Source organism: Neovison vison, chromosome 7 (genome assembly GCF_020171115.1).
Source record: "Neovison vison isolate M4711 chromosome 7, ASM_NN_V1, whole genome shotgun sequence".
Lineage (NCBI taxonomy): Eukaryota > Metazoa > Chordata > Mammalia > Carnivora > Mustelidae > Neogale > Neogale vison.
Genome location: NC_058097.1, coordinates 98,163,152 through 98,181,766, shown reverse-complemented (window position 1 = coordinate 98,181,766; position 18,615 = coordinate 98,163,152). Strand labels below are relative to the sequence as shown.

Below are 18,615 nucleotides of genomic sequence, written 5' to 3'. Positions count from 1 at the left end.
TTTGATAGGGACTGCATTGAATTTGTGATTGCTTTGGGTAGCATAGACATTTTAACAATATATGTTCTTCAAGTCAATGAGCATGAAGTGTTTTTCTCTTGCTTTGTGTCTTCCTCAATTTTTTTCGTAAGTGCTCCGTAGTTTTTAGAGTACAGCTCTTTTACATATTTGGTTAGGTTTATTCCTAGGTATCTTACGGATTTTGGTGCAGTGGTAAATGGGATTAATTCCTTGATGTCTTTTTCTGCTGCTATGTTATTGGTTTATAGAAATGCAACAGATTTCTATATGTTGATTTTGTATCCTGCAACTTTACTGAATTTGTGAATGTGTTCTAGCGATTTTTTTGGTGGAGTCCTTCAAGTTTTGTATATAGAGTATAATGTCGTCTGTGAATAGCGAGTTTGACTTCTTCCTTGCTGATTTGGATGCCTTGTATTTCTTTTAGTTTTCTGATTGCTATGGCTAGGATTTTTAGTACTACATTAAATAACAGCGGTGTACGGTGGACATCATGTGTTGTTCTGACCATACAGGAGAAGCTCTCCGTTTTCTCCCACTGAGGATGATACTAGCTGTGGATCTTCCACATATGATGTTGAGTTACTTTCCTCTTTCCCTACTTTGTTGATGGTTTTTATCAAGAATGGTTACTGTACTTTGTCAGATGCTTTTTCTGCATCTATTTAGAGGATCACATGGTTCCTATCCTTTCTTTTATTAATGTGGTATATCACACTGATTGATTCGCAGATTGAACCACCCTTGCAGCCCAGGAATAAATCCCACTTGATTGTGGTGAATAATTATCTTAATGTACTGTTGGATTTGATTTGTTCGTATCTTGTTGAGAATTTTTGCATCCATGTTCATCAGGAATATTGGCCTGTAATTCTCCTCTGTAGTGGGCTCTTCGGTTTTGGAATCAGGGTAATGTTGGCCTCATAGAATGAGTTTGGAAGTCTTCCTTCCTTGGATTGCTGTTTAAAATAGCAGTTAGCGGGATGCCTGGGTGGCTCAGTTGGTTAAGCCGCTGCGTTCAGCTCAGGTCATGATCCTGGGGTCCTGGGATCGAGTCCTGCATTGGGCTCCTTGCTTGGCAGGGAGCCTGCTTCCTCCTCTCTCTCTCTCTCTCTCTGCCTGCCTCTCTGCCTGCTTGTGTGTATTCTCTCTCTCTGACAAATAAATAAAATCTTTTAAAAAATAAATAAATAAAAAATAAAATAGCAGTTAGCCATTCCAACATCTCAGAACATGAGTTTCAAAACAACTATTTGATAATGTAGTTTAATATATATTGATTTTTCTATCCTAAATTACACCATAGGAAAAAATGGAAGAATTTATATAAATATTACCTACTGAGCTTGAGGGTAGTAGAAATATAACAAAACTACAAAGTTTGATCTACTGTCATATTGTTTGTGTGAGGCCACAATAAAACAACTTGGCATTTTTGGCCTTCTGACCCCATTGGGCAGTTTGGTTCACTTAGCTACAGGAAATAATTCAGGAAAACAAAAACACCTAAAAGTACTTTTTGAATATTTGTTGAGTTCGTGATCAGTTATTTAAAATGTCAATTTTTACTTTAATATTCCTCACTGGACAATTGTGGTATTCATCTTACCTAGTTTTCTTCCTCTAACAACAATCAATTATTTCATAATATAGCTAAAAATAACATAGCTGGAATCAAGAATTGCTTTCATATCAAAATTAGTGCTTTATAGTGGGAGCCTTTTTATATTTTCTTTTCGCATATATCCATTGATTTTAAATCCTGAACTCAATTACTTGCAAAGAGTCCTGATAAAGTCTAAGACCTTACCCATTGAATATTGAACTCCCAGTCAGATTCATATGTTTAACCCAGTGGCGAAAAGGCTACAACAGATTTTATCTTAACTGTTTTCCTAGCCTCAAAAATTATTTGAGCAAAATAGCACTTAAGGGTAGTGGTTGCTCACACATTTTACTCCACCATAGGGGAAAAAAAAAAAGCAAGGGTCACACAAGTATATTTCTGTGTTCCTATAGTCTGTGAAAGCCTTCTCTTATAACTCCCAGCTCCTCCTCTGGAATATAGGCATTACACAAATGGTGGGGCAGCTTGTACTCTCTGCTACCTCTTTTCTTTGCTAAGTGGGCTTATATCCCCAAAATTATAATGTTTCCAAAAGAGATGAATATTTTCACTTTTGAAGAAATGGATAAGAAATCTTCCATTGTTTATTTTTACAAAAAAGTAAATGGAATAATAAATAAATAAATAAATACCTGTCCCCCTCGTGGGGGGGTAGTAAATAGACTAATTCAATGTTTGTGATTCTTCTTCTCTTTACTCTGAATAAGGAGCATTAGACCAAGATGATCTTAGAAAATCTTGATCACTCTAAAAGTCAGTAACGCTATTTCCAGTAAAAACTTCCTGATTGTTGCATTTGATCCTGAAGCAGTTATAATTTTTACACATGAGATTCACCTTGAAAGGAAGCATAGACTAAAAGCTCAGTCAAGTCGCCCTTTCTGTACATTCATTCATCCTATGAATATTTGTTGACTGCCCCCTTCAGGTGTGGCGCCAGGCCCTGCTGAAGATAAAGTGATGAGCAAAAGAGAGGCATTTTCTCTTCTGGTTAGGAACTCTGCTCTGGCTAACTAAGGTTTAAACCAAAAGCATTTGCTAAAATCCTATTAAAACGCATTCTTTCCTTGAGAAACATGGTACATAGAAAGTGATCAAGGATTTCGTGATCCCCAACAAAATCCCCAATAAAATCTTGGGGATTTTGTTACGGGTACGGTTCTTACTGAATACATTATGGTATCAGGGGCATTCAGTGGAGACCTGGAACTCTACTGTCCCTGGAACACGCCATGGGTATATGTAAGAAGCCTTACCAAGTCCGTGTCAGGAGAAGATGACAGGGACTAACCTTGCAGGATGAAATAGCTGTTAACCAAAGAGCTGAGAAAGTGGCTCATAGGCATCTCGAACTGCCTGTTTATTGCACATCTCAAACGTAATTGATGCCTCTTTCAGCAATATTCCCCCTTCCACTTTATACAAGGGAAATTGGGGTTTCCATTAGACTCAATGGGACTCAGATAATTGGCAAAATTAGTGACCTTCCCATCTGTTGCAAATTAATAAGAAAAGCCTAAAAACCACAGTGACCTCTCAGAGGTTTATTGCCTCACCAGAGGAAACCAATAATCCTGCCTCGGGGCACAATCAGTTGGAAAGAGGGAAATTTCTCACACAAGGAAATGTGGTCACTTGTACCTAACTGGTGAAAAGTGCACAAGGTCCCAGTTAACTTAATCTAAGTCTAAGGCTGCCTCCCTGGCTAGTTCCATCCAAGTGAGAGGTCAGGTGCTGACGGATTTTTGGCAGCTTGCCAAATGTATGGCCTCAGATAATGTCTGTTTATCTAGAATCTGCATTTATACATTTTCAGACATCTCTAACATAAATGACTACACTAAATCTAGAGTTCTAGCCACCTCCACTTCCAAAAACATCTCTGACTTTGAATAAAGCATTAAAAAGAGCCTGCCCCCATATGCCGTAAGTGGTTGAGTCATTATCTAGAAGGAAAGGAACATTCTATTTACTTTCTGATAACCATAGGGTCATTTTTTCTTCCCCCTCACACTAAGACCCCACCCCCAAAAGAAAATCCTTAAAAACAAAAGTACAAGAGACAGAGGAGAGAAAAAGAAGCACAGCTTCAGTCATGAGGAATAGTCACTACAGAAAGGGCCTCATCGCAGGGGAAAATGGCTCTGATTATTTGAATGGTGTCTGGAAGGATGAAGCCGCGGGCACTACAGCAGCAGCAGAGACAGGACGGTCCGCACTTGATTTCTCATGCCCCCATTCAACACCTGTGTGCCGGATATCATTCCAGGCACAAGGGCGCTGTGCGAACATGAGCAGAGCTGGCCCTGCCCTGGGCGCGCATACACCCAAGTTGGGAGCTCAGAAGCGTGAGTGCGGAGTGGCCGGCCACGCAGTTTTTGATGGCTTCGGAATCAGAAACATTACAGCAGGTGTCAGGAACTCAGGGAATGTGGTGACTCAGTATAATCCAGGCAGGCCTCACAGGGAAAACAGACACTTACGTTGAAAACGCATTGCATTTTCCCGGGAACGGTGTGGAGGGGTAAGGGTAGTCCAAACAGAAACAACCTCAAAGGCAAAGAGTTCTGGAAAAGCCCAGAAGGAGGACACTCCTTCCATGTGATAAAATTGGCTGGGGGGAAAGGCAGAAATGGGAGCTGAGCAATAATCAAAAATAATGCTGTAAAGACTCGAGGTAGCCAGCATATGGGTTCCTCCTGTTGTGTTTAGCTACCTGTCTTTGTTGCGGAACTCTTATCTCCCTCAGAGCAGGGTCTGTGCTTAGAGTTACAGTATATCCCCAGTGATATGAAAGGGTATCAAAAATAATTGTTGAATAAATGAAAGTCAATCTCAATGAGCTTCATTTGAAGACACAGGCAGGTGGGATCTCATTTCTGTGTTTCAAGGACGAGCAGCCAGAAGCCCTTTAAGATTCTGGAAGTTAAGCCCTCCATTCCCTGAGAAGCTTTCTTGTCCAGAAGACCTCCCCCGCCAACGATGGTGGGAAATCAAGGTTTTCTGGTGTTTGTTGTATTGGCTGAAAAAGCACGAAAGTTTCATTTCCATATATTAATGTAACAATGAGTGAGATGCAATGGGAACAAACCAGGCACTCAAAGAAATTACTACAGCAGAGAAATCGTATCAGCAATTTCCCGCACAGGGGCACTTGGCAAAGCTTGCTGAATTGCCTCCTTATAAAGCTTGCTTTGTCATCTTGAGCTCTGCTCAGTCAGGAGCTGCAACGAAGTAAGGGGAAACTTCAAAGACAGGAGGTTATGTTTAAAACCAGGAAGGTTTACTTCTTTGATCTTACTTTTTAGCTGAACTGATTTGAATGCACAAATCCCATCACAATGCACTGAGTTTGTTGTTTTCATAGAAAACAGAAACATCTTTACAGATCTCAGTCAGACTAGTGCAAATGGAATTTGGTGGGAGTTAGAAAGTCAATCTCTAATTGACTGACTCTTAGCAACAGTAACCATGGTTGCAGGAATTCCTCGTTTTCTTAAAAGTTTAAAAAAATTAAAAAAGGGAAAAGTAAAGAAAGCACAGGATGTAAGATTTTTGAAGAGCAAAGAAAATATGGTTGTGAGAATACTAGTACTTTTTCCTTGGAAGAATTGTGGATTCTAGGCATTGACTGTGTTCAACTCAATTTGTTCTGGTTGATGCTCCAAGAATACTGCTTAAAATAATTTCCATTATTGCTGTTGACATAAACATTCAAAAACTCAGGTGTTTTTTTTTTAAAAAAAGGACAATCTGCTTGACAATTTTAGAGAAATAAGTTAGTTTTTCTAGCCTTAAATAGAAAGCAGCTGCATAGACTTACCTACAGTAGTTTAGAGAAAGGCAAGTAATACCTCTTATTAAGGAGAAAATAGAGGGTAACTTCATAATTTATTTCATCTACTCTTTAAATATTTAAAAGGCAGTGAGATTTTCAAAAAGGAAGCAACACAGCCAACAATACCTTTGAGGGCACTCTTCTGAGTCTTGTAAACATAAATACAACCACGCTTTATAAACTCTGGAGTGTTTAGAGTCAACAGTTCAGTGGTAGAGTGCCTTCCCTGCTAATGAATGAAGGGATACATCTTCTTAATCAGTGTGATCTGGTTAGAAAGGTAATAACACAAATCCATCCTGAACCCTCCCCATGATTGTACACAACTTCCCCAGTGATCATCTAGATTTTCTCTGAACTCCTATACAACTAGTGCCAAGATTAAGATGAGATTATGGAAGGAAATTTAAATGGTGTACTTTTTAACCAAAAAAAAGAAAAAAGAAAAGAAAAAAAGAGGGAGAATAAGTTCCACATGATCACTGTTAAATGGAAGAAAGATCAAGATTGTACTTAGTGAGTTTTTATTTTTTTAGGGTTTGTTTGTTTGTTTGTTTTCCCCCCTAGAGTCACATGTATACCCCATGATTCTTATGTTCTTCCAAGTCCAGGTTTATGCTGTCTCTGTACTTACCCTATTGTCTTTTCCTTTACAACCACAAAATCTATACTGGAAAAATACGTTTTGAATTTTGTTCTTTAGTTAATTGTGTGGCTATTTTGGCTGATTGTTATCATAATGTAAATTTGAAGGTCAAATGTTTTCATATACTATAATGACATAATAGTATAAATATCTTGCCAGTAACACAAACTCATCTTCTTGTGTCTGCCCACCCCACCCTACCATTTTCCTTTCTTATGCATATACATAGCATTCACCCATTTGCTCATTTATTCAGTACCTACCAATTCCCAAGCACTGTGTATAAAGTTTAATCAATTGTAGTCCATCCCTTGAAGGAATTTCAAATGTAAAGGAAAAGAGAGGAACACAAGCAAATAATGTAGCACCATGCAGACAGGTGTAATAAAGCACATTGCTGAAAGATGAGTCAGAATTCCCCAGGAAGAAACGCTGGGACCGGGCATTCAGGGCAGATGGCAGTGGGAGAGCAGAGCCCTGGATTGGAGCCACATGTTTGGGGAAAGCAAATGCATATGTTTGGAACATTAGCTACAGGGGAAATGAAAAGATGCTCAGGGCAAATTGAAGACAGATTACAGAGGGCCCCATGGGGTCTCCTCAGTAGTTTTATATTCCTCATTAATATTTTTTTTAAAGACTTTATTTATTTATTTGACAGAGAGAGAGATCACAAGTAGGCAGAGAGAGGAGGAAGCAGGCTCCCCGCCGAGCAGAGAGCCCAACGTGGGGCTCGATCCCAGAACCCTGGGATCACGACCTGAGCCAAAGGCAGAGGCTTTAACCCACTGAGCCACCCAGGTGCCCCTTCCTCATTAATATTTTGATGCCTTTGGGTAGTTTTAGACATGATCTGATCAATTCATATTTTAAGAACAATAATTCTTGTGACATCTTAGAGAATGGGCTGAAAGGGGGACAGATTACTGACTAGTAGTGTGCCAAGTGAGCAGTGGTTCTTAGTCTTCATTTTTCATGTCTCATGTATACCAGTATTTCATTTCATTTATTTGAAATCTGCATAACAGATATTTATTGAAGGCTTATCAAGGGCCAGGCAGTCTCCAAGATCCCTGAAATCCCTGCTCCATGGAGCCCCTATTTTAATGAGGGAGACACAAAATAAACAAGTAAATACATAATGCCAAATAGGGATCATGAGAGATTCTTAAAGGTATTTATTAATATCTACTTTGCCAAGCATCACGATAGGCACTTAATTTAGAGATTCATAGTCCCTATTACTTTTGTTACTATTTTGAGAAGTTTAACTGACCTAAGGTTAAAAAAAAAAAAAAAAAGAGAGGGGGAAATCTCTTTTGGTGAATTTAGTGGTGTTATTAGTTATGGATAACAGTCTTTGTAGGACTAAAATACCTGCACAGTGAGCTTGCTAGGCACATACAACATGCCAACACCAAGTAGGAGAATCTCCTTTTTTAGGAACATGCATATTATTCCTGCTTTGTTTCTCTTAGTTATAACCTTTCATTTGCTTGTTTTTTTCAAGTAATTTCTGAGTTAGTCGATTGAAAAAAGGTAAAAAATTGACACAGAAAAGATTTTACTTGTGTATGAAGATAGGGGCTCTGCTTTGTCCTCACTCTGAATCCACTTCATAGGAACATGGTCCTGTAGCACTGAGCTGTTGGAAATAAAACAAAACAAGTAAGCTTAATGGCCAAGAAAACATTCTCCTGAAATAAAAGTAAGGAGAGTGACTCTGGGGTCTTCTGTCTTCTGTGTTTAATCACAATTTTATCTGTTGAGTAGAATTATGAACAGGCAAATTTTAGAACTCATGACCAAAAAGTTACTAGCTGACGTTATTAAATAGCAAGGCTCTGCCACAATTATTATGGACAGAACATACCTTCAGTACACCTCAAAAAAATTGTTGTGAAAGTTAAGGAAAGTAGTGAGTACAGAGTAAAGCTATAGGAAAGATGTCCTTAAACAACCTTTTAAAACTGTTCTCTAGAGCGGCATGCTCTATCTGGCTCCTGGGATTTCTGTGTGCATTAACATATTAAAGTCTCTAAAAATTCCTATAGCAAAGCAACCTCAAACCTTATTTAACCTGGTGTTCCCTGCAAGAGTGTCTACAGAATCTCTCTCTATTTCTCTCTCTCTCTGCAGTCACTTCTTTGCATTTTATTTGCCTAGAAAATACGGGAAAATAAAATGATTCCAAGAAAATAAAGGAAGTTTTGAATTAAGAAAAATGAGGGAGGAAGAAATGCTCTGATGATAATATTTCAAATAAATATGATAAGGAAAACAAATATAAAATCAAGGGGATAGTGGTAGGAACATGTTAACAGGAGCCCCCAGAAAGTGTTTCATACAGTTCCCTACACTACAAGATTCTCCGGTTGGATAGATCTTAGAGGTCATCCATCCCATAAACAATGCCTTCACAGGGTGCTCTGCAAACCATGTTCAAACATAGTTGACATATAATTCAGACACCCCCTCATAATTATCTGTCCCTTGGAAACGTGTGGCAATACATGACCTTTGAAGATAACTTCTATTCCCATCACCACCAACCAACCCCACCAGGCCCTCACGTTTTCTTTGTAACCCATGAATAGATGTTTATCCATTGATGACCTGTCCAATTAGGGTAGGGACAAGAAATATTCTGAATAATAGAAAGTTAACCACTTACGGGTTTCCTGTTCTCAAAAAGAACACCATAGAGTGTACTTAAAAGTGTACTGTACATAGGTGAACATTTAATTGGTCATTTTAAGCTTGTCCTGTGAGTAGAATTGTCTATTGGATTGAGTTGGATTTACAGTAAAGGTAGGCTTTATACCTCAACTATCATTTTAGATACACATCTGGTAAAGTACAAACTATACAAAACTAAATCCAAGCTATTTAAGTTTTCCTGCTAATTGGCTTTCTTGTGGATATATAAGGAACTTGCACACCTAAACTTGGATATGTTAAATTTTACCTGCTCGTTCTCCATCTGCGTGGCCGTGTCCCAGTCTGCTGCAGAATGGGACTGGGGAAACCTTGCATATATGATGTTATTCAAATAAGCAATATGTTCAAACAGATTAGTTGAAGAAAAGGAACTTTACTTCATTATGAAAAAGCTGGTTTTTCTCATCAACACGTTTGGCATTCATGAACTAGTATGATAAAGTCACTATCATAAATATCTGTTATTCATTTTCTGCTTATGAAAAATGTATAAAAATTGGCCAAAATCAAACCATTTTTCTGATTGCTATGGCATAGGGAAGACAACGGTGTATAATTAAAAAAAAAAAAAAAAAAAAATATATATATATATATATATATATAAATTATAGTCAAAACATCTGGGCTGGAGTCCCAGCTTTATTACTTAATGACTCAACCTATTTAATGTGTTTGTTTATGAAAAAGCAAAGGATTACCCCCTCCACCTATATCTCATTAGAATTATTTTTTATATTGCTTCTTAGAAAATATCTCTTTAGTTAAAGAAAAGCAGGGCGCTCAATGGTTCTTTCAAGCTATTATGTGCATTTCACATTCATATTTACAAATTCCATCAAACTTCTGTGCGTCTTTGCAAATATTTTCAATCACTAAATTAAAATGCTATTAAATCAGAATGGATCTCTGCTAAGAGATGGTCATCATTAGCATGATGAGAATCATATTATTCAAGCTCTGTGGATGTAGAATTCTGGAACCACCATAATAGGCAGAGAGAGAAGGATATGCTCCTCCACTGTGCTTTTCTGTAGCTCTTGGCAGTTACCATGATGAGATGAGTCCTGAAGCAAGAAATAAACACCTGAATTTCAGCACTTAGTTTTCAGTCATTGTTTTACAACCGCATTCAAATCACCTCACTTATAGGGCCTCCGGTGTAGAGAGGTGTATACAAAGTGATCTGCCATCTTTGTTCTGAAGGGATGAAATTGAAGGTGCTTTGCGGTTGTTGTTGTTGTTGTTGTTGTTTTTAACATTTGGAATATAGTCCAAGAAAGAGACCGGTACTAAGAATGGTTGTTCTTAAGATATATAAAGACAGTATGAAAGGGAAGATCATATGTTGGGAATAAAAAGAAGGTATTAAATAAAGATACCAATTCATTCCTATTTCCGTATATAAGAGGTTTAACCTTTCCCGCCAAATTTAGATATCCAAATAAAAGCATGGTGTTTTATGCAACTTGAGTCTTTGACGGTAGACAGTGGTTAGGGACTCAGAATATGATGTATGTATGTTGCATTATAGGCATGAAAAGCTTGGCACAATTAGCCAACAAAAGTGTTTTGTACCCTTATTAATTTTCCTGCCACATTCTTCATTTCTTTTTTTATTTGTAGACTGTCTTAGTTTGGTTTCTGCAGAATCAGACCTCAAGACAAAGATTTATGTGTAATCAATTAGTCAGTTTGGGAGGTAAAGAACACACTAGAAGGGCAGTGGAGAAATTCAATTAAAGGTGCATTTATCCCGAAAATTACCACGTGGGTAACGGAGGCTTAATCTCATTTGAAATTAATGTAAATTACTGGAAGATTATTGTAAATGTCATTTGAAATTAGTGTAAATAGAACACACATGTCACAGTCCTCTCTCTGGCAAGGGCATTGGAATGTATGTGCACCGGCTCCTGTCAGTCACTGTGGGAGGAAGGCATCCACTCCCTGGCACTTCCTGCCTGGCCTCCTGCCCCTCCCCACCATGAGCAAAGTGGGCTCTGGGACCAGAGCAGACCCTAAAGTCACAGAACTCCAGGTGCCAGGCATTACAGCAGCATGTGCTGAACCGGTCATCTTCTACTGGAAGTCACTTCCACGGAGAGATCACACCACTGTTTTGAGAGGCAGCCATCCTTTCATGGGCAATGCTTTTCCACTCCCTTTACCCTAAAAATGAGTTTGTCCTAATTAGAATGTTTTATAATTTCTACCGTCTCCAAGTGTATGTGTGTGCGGACCCTCTATCAGTTAAAACATCTGATGAGCACTGTCCTTCCATCTTCTCCCTGAATCTCTTCTCACACCAAGAAGCCTCATTCCTTTGCTTCTGGGGTTCTTTATTTTCCTCTCTCTGTCTGTGAATCACACCCCCAGAAGGAAAAGTCCTGCTGTTTTCTTAGGAGGCTGTAATTCAGCAGTCCGTTTGCAAAAGCCCTTTGCCTTATATTTTTCTTTTGGTGAAACTGAGGTAAACTCAACAAACTAAACAAGCTAAAGCTTGAGTTTTTATCTATAATAAAATATTTTGAAGCATCCTGAAAAATCAACATTCGAGGGACATCTGGGGGTTGGGATTTCTGTAGATACAAAGGACTGGGGAGAGTGACAGAACATCTCCAGCATTTACTGGGCTTTGTGTCCGCAACACCACCAAACGCTGGCCTGCTGTGCTCCTGTCCCAGAATTCTCTGGAATGTGGTAACAGGCAGGAGAGGAATTTCCAGCTGACTTATAAATTCAAAGTAAAAGGAAAACCAAAATCATTCATATTTGGGTGTGCTGTTGCAGGCCTCTAGCTTGAGGACAGTTCAGTGTCATGATCATGGCTTCATAATAGTAGTCAAGGTAATACTCAGCCGCCCTCCTCTGGGAAGACCCCCGGATGCTTTATAAACCATCAGTATGTAAAGGATTCGCATAAAATTGGATTGTGGGTTAAAGGCCAAACTCTCATCATTTACAAGCCTCAAAATGATCTTAATATACTGTGTTTGTGGCATTTATATGCTAACTTCTGTATTCATCCACTCAATCAATATTTAACATCTGTTCTGTCTTTCAAATTACCTTGTTCTCCCAGCTGAATGATACCACTTCTTAAAATCCATGGCATTCCCTTTGCTTTACTTTGCATTTCAGTCAATTCTGTGTGAGGCTTATCGCCTTAAGAGATTAATTAAACACCCTTAGAGCAGCACCAGCTTACTTCTGTCTATAAGCCTTCAATCTGCTTACCCTAAATTTATACACAAGACACATTTATTCAACTGAGTTTATTTAAAGGTGAGGCCAAGGTGGGAAAGTCTCTTGGATTCATTCTTCCTTAATTTTAATAGAAGAGTAAAGATTTAGAAGTCACAGTCATAGAGATTAGGCCGTAATTTGTTAACAAAACAGTGCGGTGGCTGCATCTGGCATTTACCTTATTAGTGCACCGAGGCCTGATTTTAGAATTGAATCATTTGACCAACACCATAGATATTTCTAAGCAACTGTTGTTTCCTAAAAAACAAACAAGAAAAAAATAATCAAAGAAATCAATTTCTTAAACGTTTTATTCTTGGAAAAATGGGCTCCTTGGAAAGTATATGATCTGTGGAACTTGCATATCCTTCCTAATCCGTTCTTTAGAACTCTGAATGGACACTTAATCATCATTCTTTGTTCATTTGCATCCTCTGTTTTTTTTTTTTAAGATGAAAAGAATAGAGATGCAGAGTCTCTACTCCAACACTTTTCTGTCTTATAAAAGGCCATAATTAATTATTGCAACCAAGGCCTCAACGTAGGCATGTTTCCCCCTTAACAATTGACCCAAACCCACTTGTACATCACTGTGGGAAGGCTGTTGGGGGTTGGGGGCATCCATTTCCTGGCACTTCTGACCTGGCCTCCTGCCCCTCCCCACCATGAGCGAAGTGGGCTTTGGGGACCAGAGGAGACCCTAAGGTCATGGGACTCTGGGCTGGCCGTTAAAGCTGCATGTGCTGAACCGATCAGAGAAAGGCCTTGGGGGCAGCCAGCCCTGTCTCTGACAGTCAGGGGTGCCGCAGACCTACCCATGCTGTCATGTATCCTTGTATCTTTCACCTCACTGTTTACTTTCCCTCTTTATAAAGGTAACATCAGAAATACAGAGACACAAGGTTTGGCCTGCTTCCAAAGTCAAGTCACTCAGATTTGTTGTTTTTGAGTTTCTTTTTGGTTGGGTTGTTTGTTTGTTTGGGGTGGGGTTGTTTTCTGTTTTGTTTTTGTTTTTACACATGTGACAGTCTGCACTTGGGTTGAGATGATGATGGCCAAGTCAGACCATACCCGTGACACTGTTTCACACAACCATAAAAAAGTAAATAAATTATTTAGCTTAACCAAACAGCACTTTGTTTTTTTTTTTTATTTTTTTTAATTTTTTATTTTTTTTATTTATTTAACAGACAGAGATCACACGTAGGCAGAGAGGCAGAGAGAGAGGGAAGCAGGCTCCCTGCTCAGCAGAGAGCCCGATGTGGGGCTCGATCCCAGGACCCTGGGACCATGACCTGAGCCGAAGGCAGCGGCTTAACCCACTGAGCCACCCAGGCGCCCCAACCAAACAGCACTTTGGGCGCAGGACACTTTCCTGTAGAGTATTGGAGTATCCACTGGATTTTTGTTGATGTTGTTCACAAGAAACTTCCATCTAGTGTTATATGCTTGGCAGAGTGCCCAAGACCTGGCCTTAACCCCTGGCCTGCCGTGGTCAGAAGCTGTGAGGGCCTCACAGCAGTTTCTGCAGCACCTTTGTTTTTCCCGAGCAAGGATCTGGCTCGGAAAAATGATGTTCCCTCTGGCCTCCCCAGCCAGGTGACTAAATCGTCTGCTCACTGCTCCCCGAGGCCCCCAGTGCTCATCATGCCGGTGTGCACCAAGCTCAGCAGGGCCTTTCTGCCAGGACTTTGTCACTTTCACTTGTTTTAGAAGTCTTGAAAACTTCTTACATGAGGTTGAACTTATAGGCAGTCAAGAACGGATGGTTGTTTCCTTGTAGAGGCACTGAGGGCAGAATTTCTACTGGCCCCACATCTTTTTAACATTTACAAGAGTTAGCTCTTCACAGTGTTTTTAGAAGAAGGGAGAGGGGATGGAGTGCAGCCATGGAGAAATCACACACCGAGAGCCTTGAGAGAGAAGAGGCAGGCTGAGTGTGGGGGCTCGGGGAGAGGGAGGAGGCTGACCCCTCACGCTGGAGAAGGTGGCAGTGAAAGCTCGAGAGAGAAGCAACGAACTGTCGGAGGGCGGCCGTCCCTGCTGAGGTTCCATAGAGGGGGCTCTGCCACTTTGCGACAGTGTGCCCTGAGTACCAGCCATCAAGTGTTCCTTAATAATTCTCTTTTGCACAAGCTCCACCTCAGATTCCCAAAGAATTCCAGGGCTCTGGCCTCCTCAGCCTGGTCTAAATCAGTCAGGTTTGGGTTACCCAGTATGATGAGTAGTTACACAGTTTCTTTCCTGGACTTTCTCTGCAATCCCGTCTACACATGGCTTGTCCTCGTCTGTATGGTGAGACTGTCGAGGGCTGTTCAGTTTTATAGTAACTGTGGACTGGATGGATCAGGCAAGAGGAAAGCTGGAGACACGCTGTGTAAAACATTGCACACGCAAAGGAAAGCTTCCTGGAGAGTAAAGAACATTTTAGGAGCCAAGAAGGACTCTGGGAGGGACTGCGCCCGTATAAGCTGCCGGATTGGACAGCCTGACCCGGGGGCTGATGGTCACCCGAGAACAGGAACTTTGGGCGCAGCCAACACAGTAAGTTCAACCTCAGATCCGAGCGAAAGCCACACTCTTGAAGGGTGACACCGCAGTCATGAAGGGGACTAGAAGACCACCTGCTACCTGGACGTGGAGTCAGCTGAGTGTGTTCCGCCGGGGCCGGGCTCTGTGTGGCGGGGCAGATACATCCGATGAGAAGTGGTCATCACAACCTTCTGTCGGCAGATTGTAAATTGAATTTAATTTGTACCACACTGTGAGGTGGGAATCAGTGACAGCAACATTGCAGTACCTGTTAGAGGCAAACACAGATACCTTTGAAGGGATGTTTACAGGGATATGGGTGGAGAATTTCCCAGAACTGAAGAAATCTTCATACTCAGGAAACACAACAAATCCCAAACAATATAAAAAATACTAAGGTAAAAATCCAAACTCCATTGTAGTGAAACCGCAGAGCCATCCGGATAAGGGAAGGTCTTAGCTGTGACCAGAAGGCAATGATGAGATGAGCAGACACTCATTTCACCAGGGGCCTTGTGTGCAAAGCTCTGGTTTTGAGCACATTTTGCATTTTCTGGATTTTAAAAGGGTTTTCCTTTATTTTATACGCAAGTTACCTATTTACAAAGAATTATTTTTAGAGGATTTTAAAATGCTGAAAACAATTTAATTTTTCTCCTTGGTGATTGAAGTACACAAAACTCATACATCATGTTGTCCCCTTTGAGGAACCAATGAAGTTACCCCACTGCTCACTGGTATCTGTCATTAGATTTTCTTTCATTGAAGAAATTGTCGATTTTATAGAAAATAAGAGTTTTAACTTCTAATGCAATTTTATTTCTGTGATAGAAATTTCTGAATTTCTAATTCCTGAAACATTCCTAGAAACATTCTTAGAAAAAAATTAATGAATCGGGGCACCTGGGTGGCTCAGTGGGTTAAAGCCTCTGCCTTCAGCTCAGGTCATGATCCCAGAGTCCTGGGATCGAGCCCCGCATAGGGCTCTCTGCTCAGCAGGGAGCCTGCTTCCCCCTCTCTCTCTGCCTGCCTCTCTGCCTACTTGTGATCTCTGTGTGTCAAATAAATAAATAAAATCTTTTAAAAAAAATTAATGAATCGAAGAGAGAAAAAGTCTCTTGATGATGTTTTGTCTTTATTCTTTTGATTATAATAAAATACTGCTCTAATCATATGCAGGTGGGAATTAACTAAGTTCTCTAGTTTCAGAAGCATCTAAACACGGGTACTTTGCCTTACAGAAACCTTGCTTGCTGCTCAGGACAAAAGTCCAATCTACTCATAGAAAATCATTCTTAACAGTGGAAGACACTTAACAGTGTATCATACATTTCTATAAATTACCAACAAATTAAGGATGTCTATCTTCTTTGGACCAAAATAATTTTAAGTTTCTTACGTTAGTGTTTGTTCTTTTTTAGAATATATATATGAACTATCAGTTTGTTTCATAACCATCTCCTCCTCTTTGAGGGAATTACAGTGTAATTTTTTGGACAAGGTTTATTGATTGAAGTATCATTTATAAGCATGATTGAAATTAGAATTTTTTTTTACTTTAATCACTTAATTTTTGGCTTAGGAATTTCTTCTAATTAGAAGGAAGAGTGTAACATTTTTTTCATCATGTTTCCACATGGAATTAGGCTAAAGTAGCTAAGATTCTATTTTTTAATATATTCTTCAGTAAAGTTAAATTGGTTTTCTCTTGTTTCCTTCCATTTTCACAGATTGTGAGCGTTGGGAAGCATGTAAAAGGCTACCATTACATCATTGCAAACTTGGTAAGAGCTCTCTATTTTCTGTTATTCAGAAGAATTGCTCAAGTGTTCCAGATTATTTTAACTGTGCCTTAAAATAACATTTCAGTAAATGAATAAATCACAGTACTTACTAAGCTTTTTATAACCCCTAGGATAATGTACGATAATTTGGTACGGTGGTCATTGTATTTCTAATGTGCAATTCAGTGTATGTTGATGCGGACTCCCTTGACATCTGCCAAAGGGACCTTTAAAGTAACTATGACACTTGCTTTACTACGATACCACCTGGAAAATTAAATAATGGTCTTTCCTCTATAAATGATAAATGTATCACTGTATGGATCAAGATTGCCAATTCTTAGGATATCACAAAGATGATGGAACTGATGACCCATGTCCTCTGATTTTAAGAAAAGCAGGATTGAAATGGCTATTAAGTAAGTCTTTTGATTGCAAGTAATCCATATTTTTTAAATTATGTCAGCTTTTCATGTATATAGATGGCTATTAAGCAAAATACATACATTAGTATAAAATCCTGAAAGACCTAAGACAACTCCTTCAGGATTTCTTGCCAAGGCTCACCAAGTTTTTCTTGTAAACTATGCGGTGTAGAGGGCACGTGAGCTATGCAGAACACCATTCTCCTTGCTTCATTAGAAGGCCATCAGCCCCAAGGGCTTGATCTCAGATGTGGTTTATTTTAGAGAAGTTAAGAATGTTTTCTCCTTTTTCTCTTTTCCTACCACGTATTTCTTTGGTGAGGATCTTTTGCTTAAGACAGGAAAAGAACCAAAAGCTGCAAAAAAGATTCAGATTTATCTATTCCCCTCCTATAGTGAATGGGCCATCACCCTCTGAGACTGGAATTTTTAGTGGATGGATCACATTGTGGAATTGAGATACTAAAATTCAACGAAAGACTGTCAAATTCTAATGGTAAAAGATTACCATAAGTTACCATCAGTAACTTGTGCATCCCTGTGTTATAATATATTGTGTTAATTATGCTTTCTCGACTTACTCATTTATCTCTAAATAACTGTGATTTCCAAAACCAGAATGAATTTTGTTTCATTGGGCCAATCAATAGCTTTTTCTTGGGAACTATTGCATAGGGTTCCCGAATAGGAAGTAAATCCATTATCAAAAGAAAGATTATGTTAATATAGTTAATGTTGAAAGACTGAATGATTTCCTCCTAAGATCAGGAGCAGACAAGGATTCTCCTCATCCTTTATGTTGAACATTGTACTGAAGCTTCTAGCAAGAAAAAGAAATAAAAGGCATTCGGATTGAAAAAAAAGTATTTTGTGAATAGACAATACTAGAAAATCTAATAAAAATAAGGAATCTAATAAATAATTATATTCTTAAGGAATCAAATTTTAAAAATCTAACAGGAGAACTAATAAGTAGATTTAGCAGGGTATCAGGATCTAAGGTCAGTATAAAAAAATTTTGCATTTTTGTACTCTAGTAGCTGACATTCTGAGAGTGAGGTTAAGAGAAAAATTCCATTTATAACTCCCAGTTACAGTCTACAATTAATGAGAAACTGCTACTTCAGTCTGGCAGGACCATTCAGTTGGAGGAACCTAGATGGTAAGATAGGAAATCCCCGAAATTCCCTCCTCCCCCAGATACACACACAGAGTAGTCCCTCTGAGAGAAATCGAGAAAGTAGTTCAGTGACTCGTACACATCAGGCAACTAAGAAAATAAACCACGTTGAAATGGGTAGGAAAGGCTTAAACACACTCTTTCCATAAAAACTATACCCAGCACAGTGCCATACCATCAAGAGGGCATCCCCAGCTCCCAGCTTCTCCATGAGCAGCAGAGGGTGTGGACCATACGTTCAGCACCCTATCACTCAAAAGACAGACCCCTAAAACACCTACCTCTGAAAGCCGATTGGTTATACACCCACAAGATCCCCAGAAACCATTCTTAATGGGCTCACATTCACTGTTAACTATCCCCACAGGCCTTGTTAGCACAGAGAGAGCAGGCCAAAATGCCCATCTCTAGTCTTTCCCTGAAAGGAAATTGACTACCTACTTTCCAGTCTGCTGTGGAGAGTCCATATGCAAGAGCCTGGCTGAGTGCATTAAGAAAATGGCTGTGATTCCCCATGGAGCGCAGGGTAGCTAGTGGGCATTTCTGTCATCTTCTCCCTCTGGCTCACTCCCACTGTAAAACCAGGTCATCAGCC

General features: G+C 39.5%; 1 protein-coding gene across 10 annotated transcripts in view; it reads left to right on the top strand.

Annotated features, from left to right (window-relative positions):
* Positions 1 to 18,615, top strand: part of GRIA4 (glutamate ionotropic receptor AMPA type subunit 4) — a 407,250-nt gene that overhangs the window by 293,466 nt on the left and 95,169 nt on the right. For all 10 annotated transcript variants that reach the window (XM_044257740.1, XM_044257741.1, XM_044257742.1 and 7 more), the window contains exon 6: positions 16,362 to 16,415. In XM_044257740.1, coding sequence (XP_044113675.1) covers positions 16,362 to 16,415 — 54 coding nt within the window. The remainder of the gene's footprint in view (positions 1 to 16,361; positions 16,416 to 18,615) is intronic.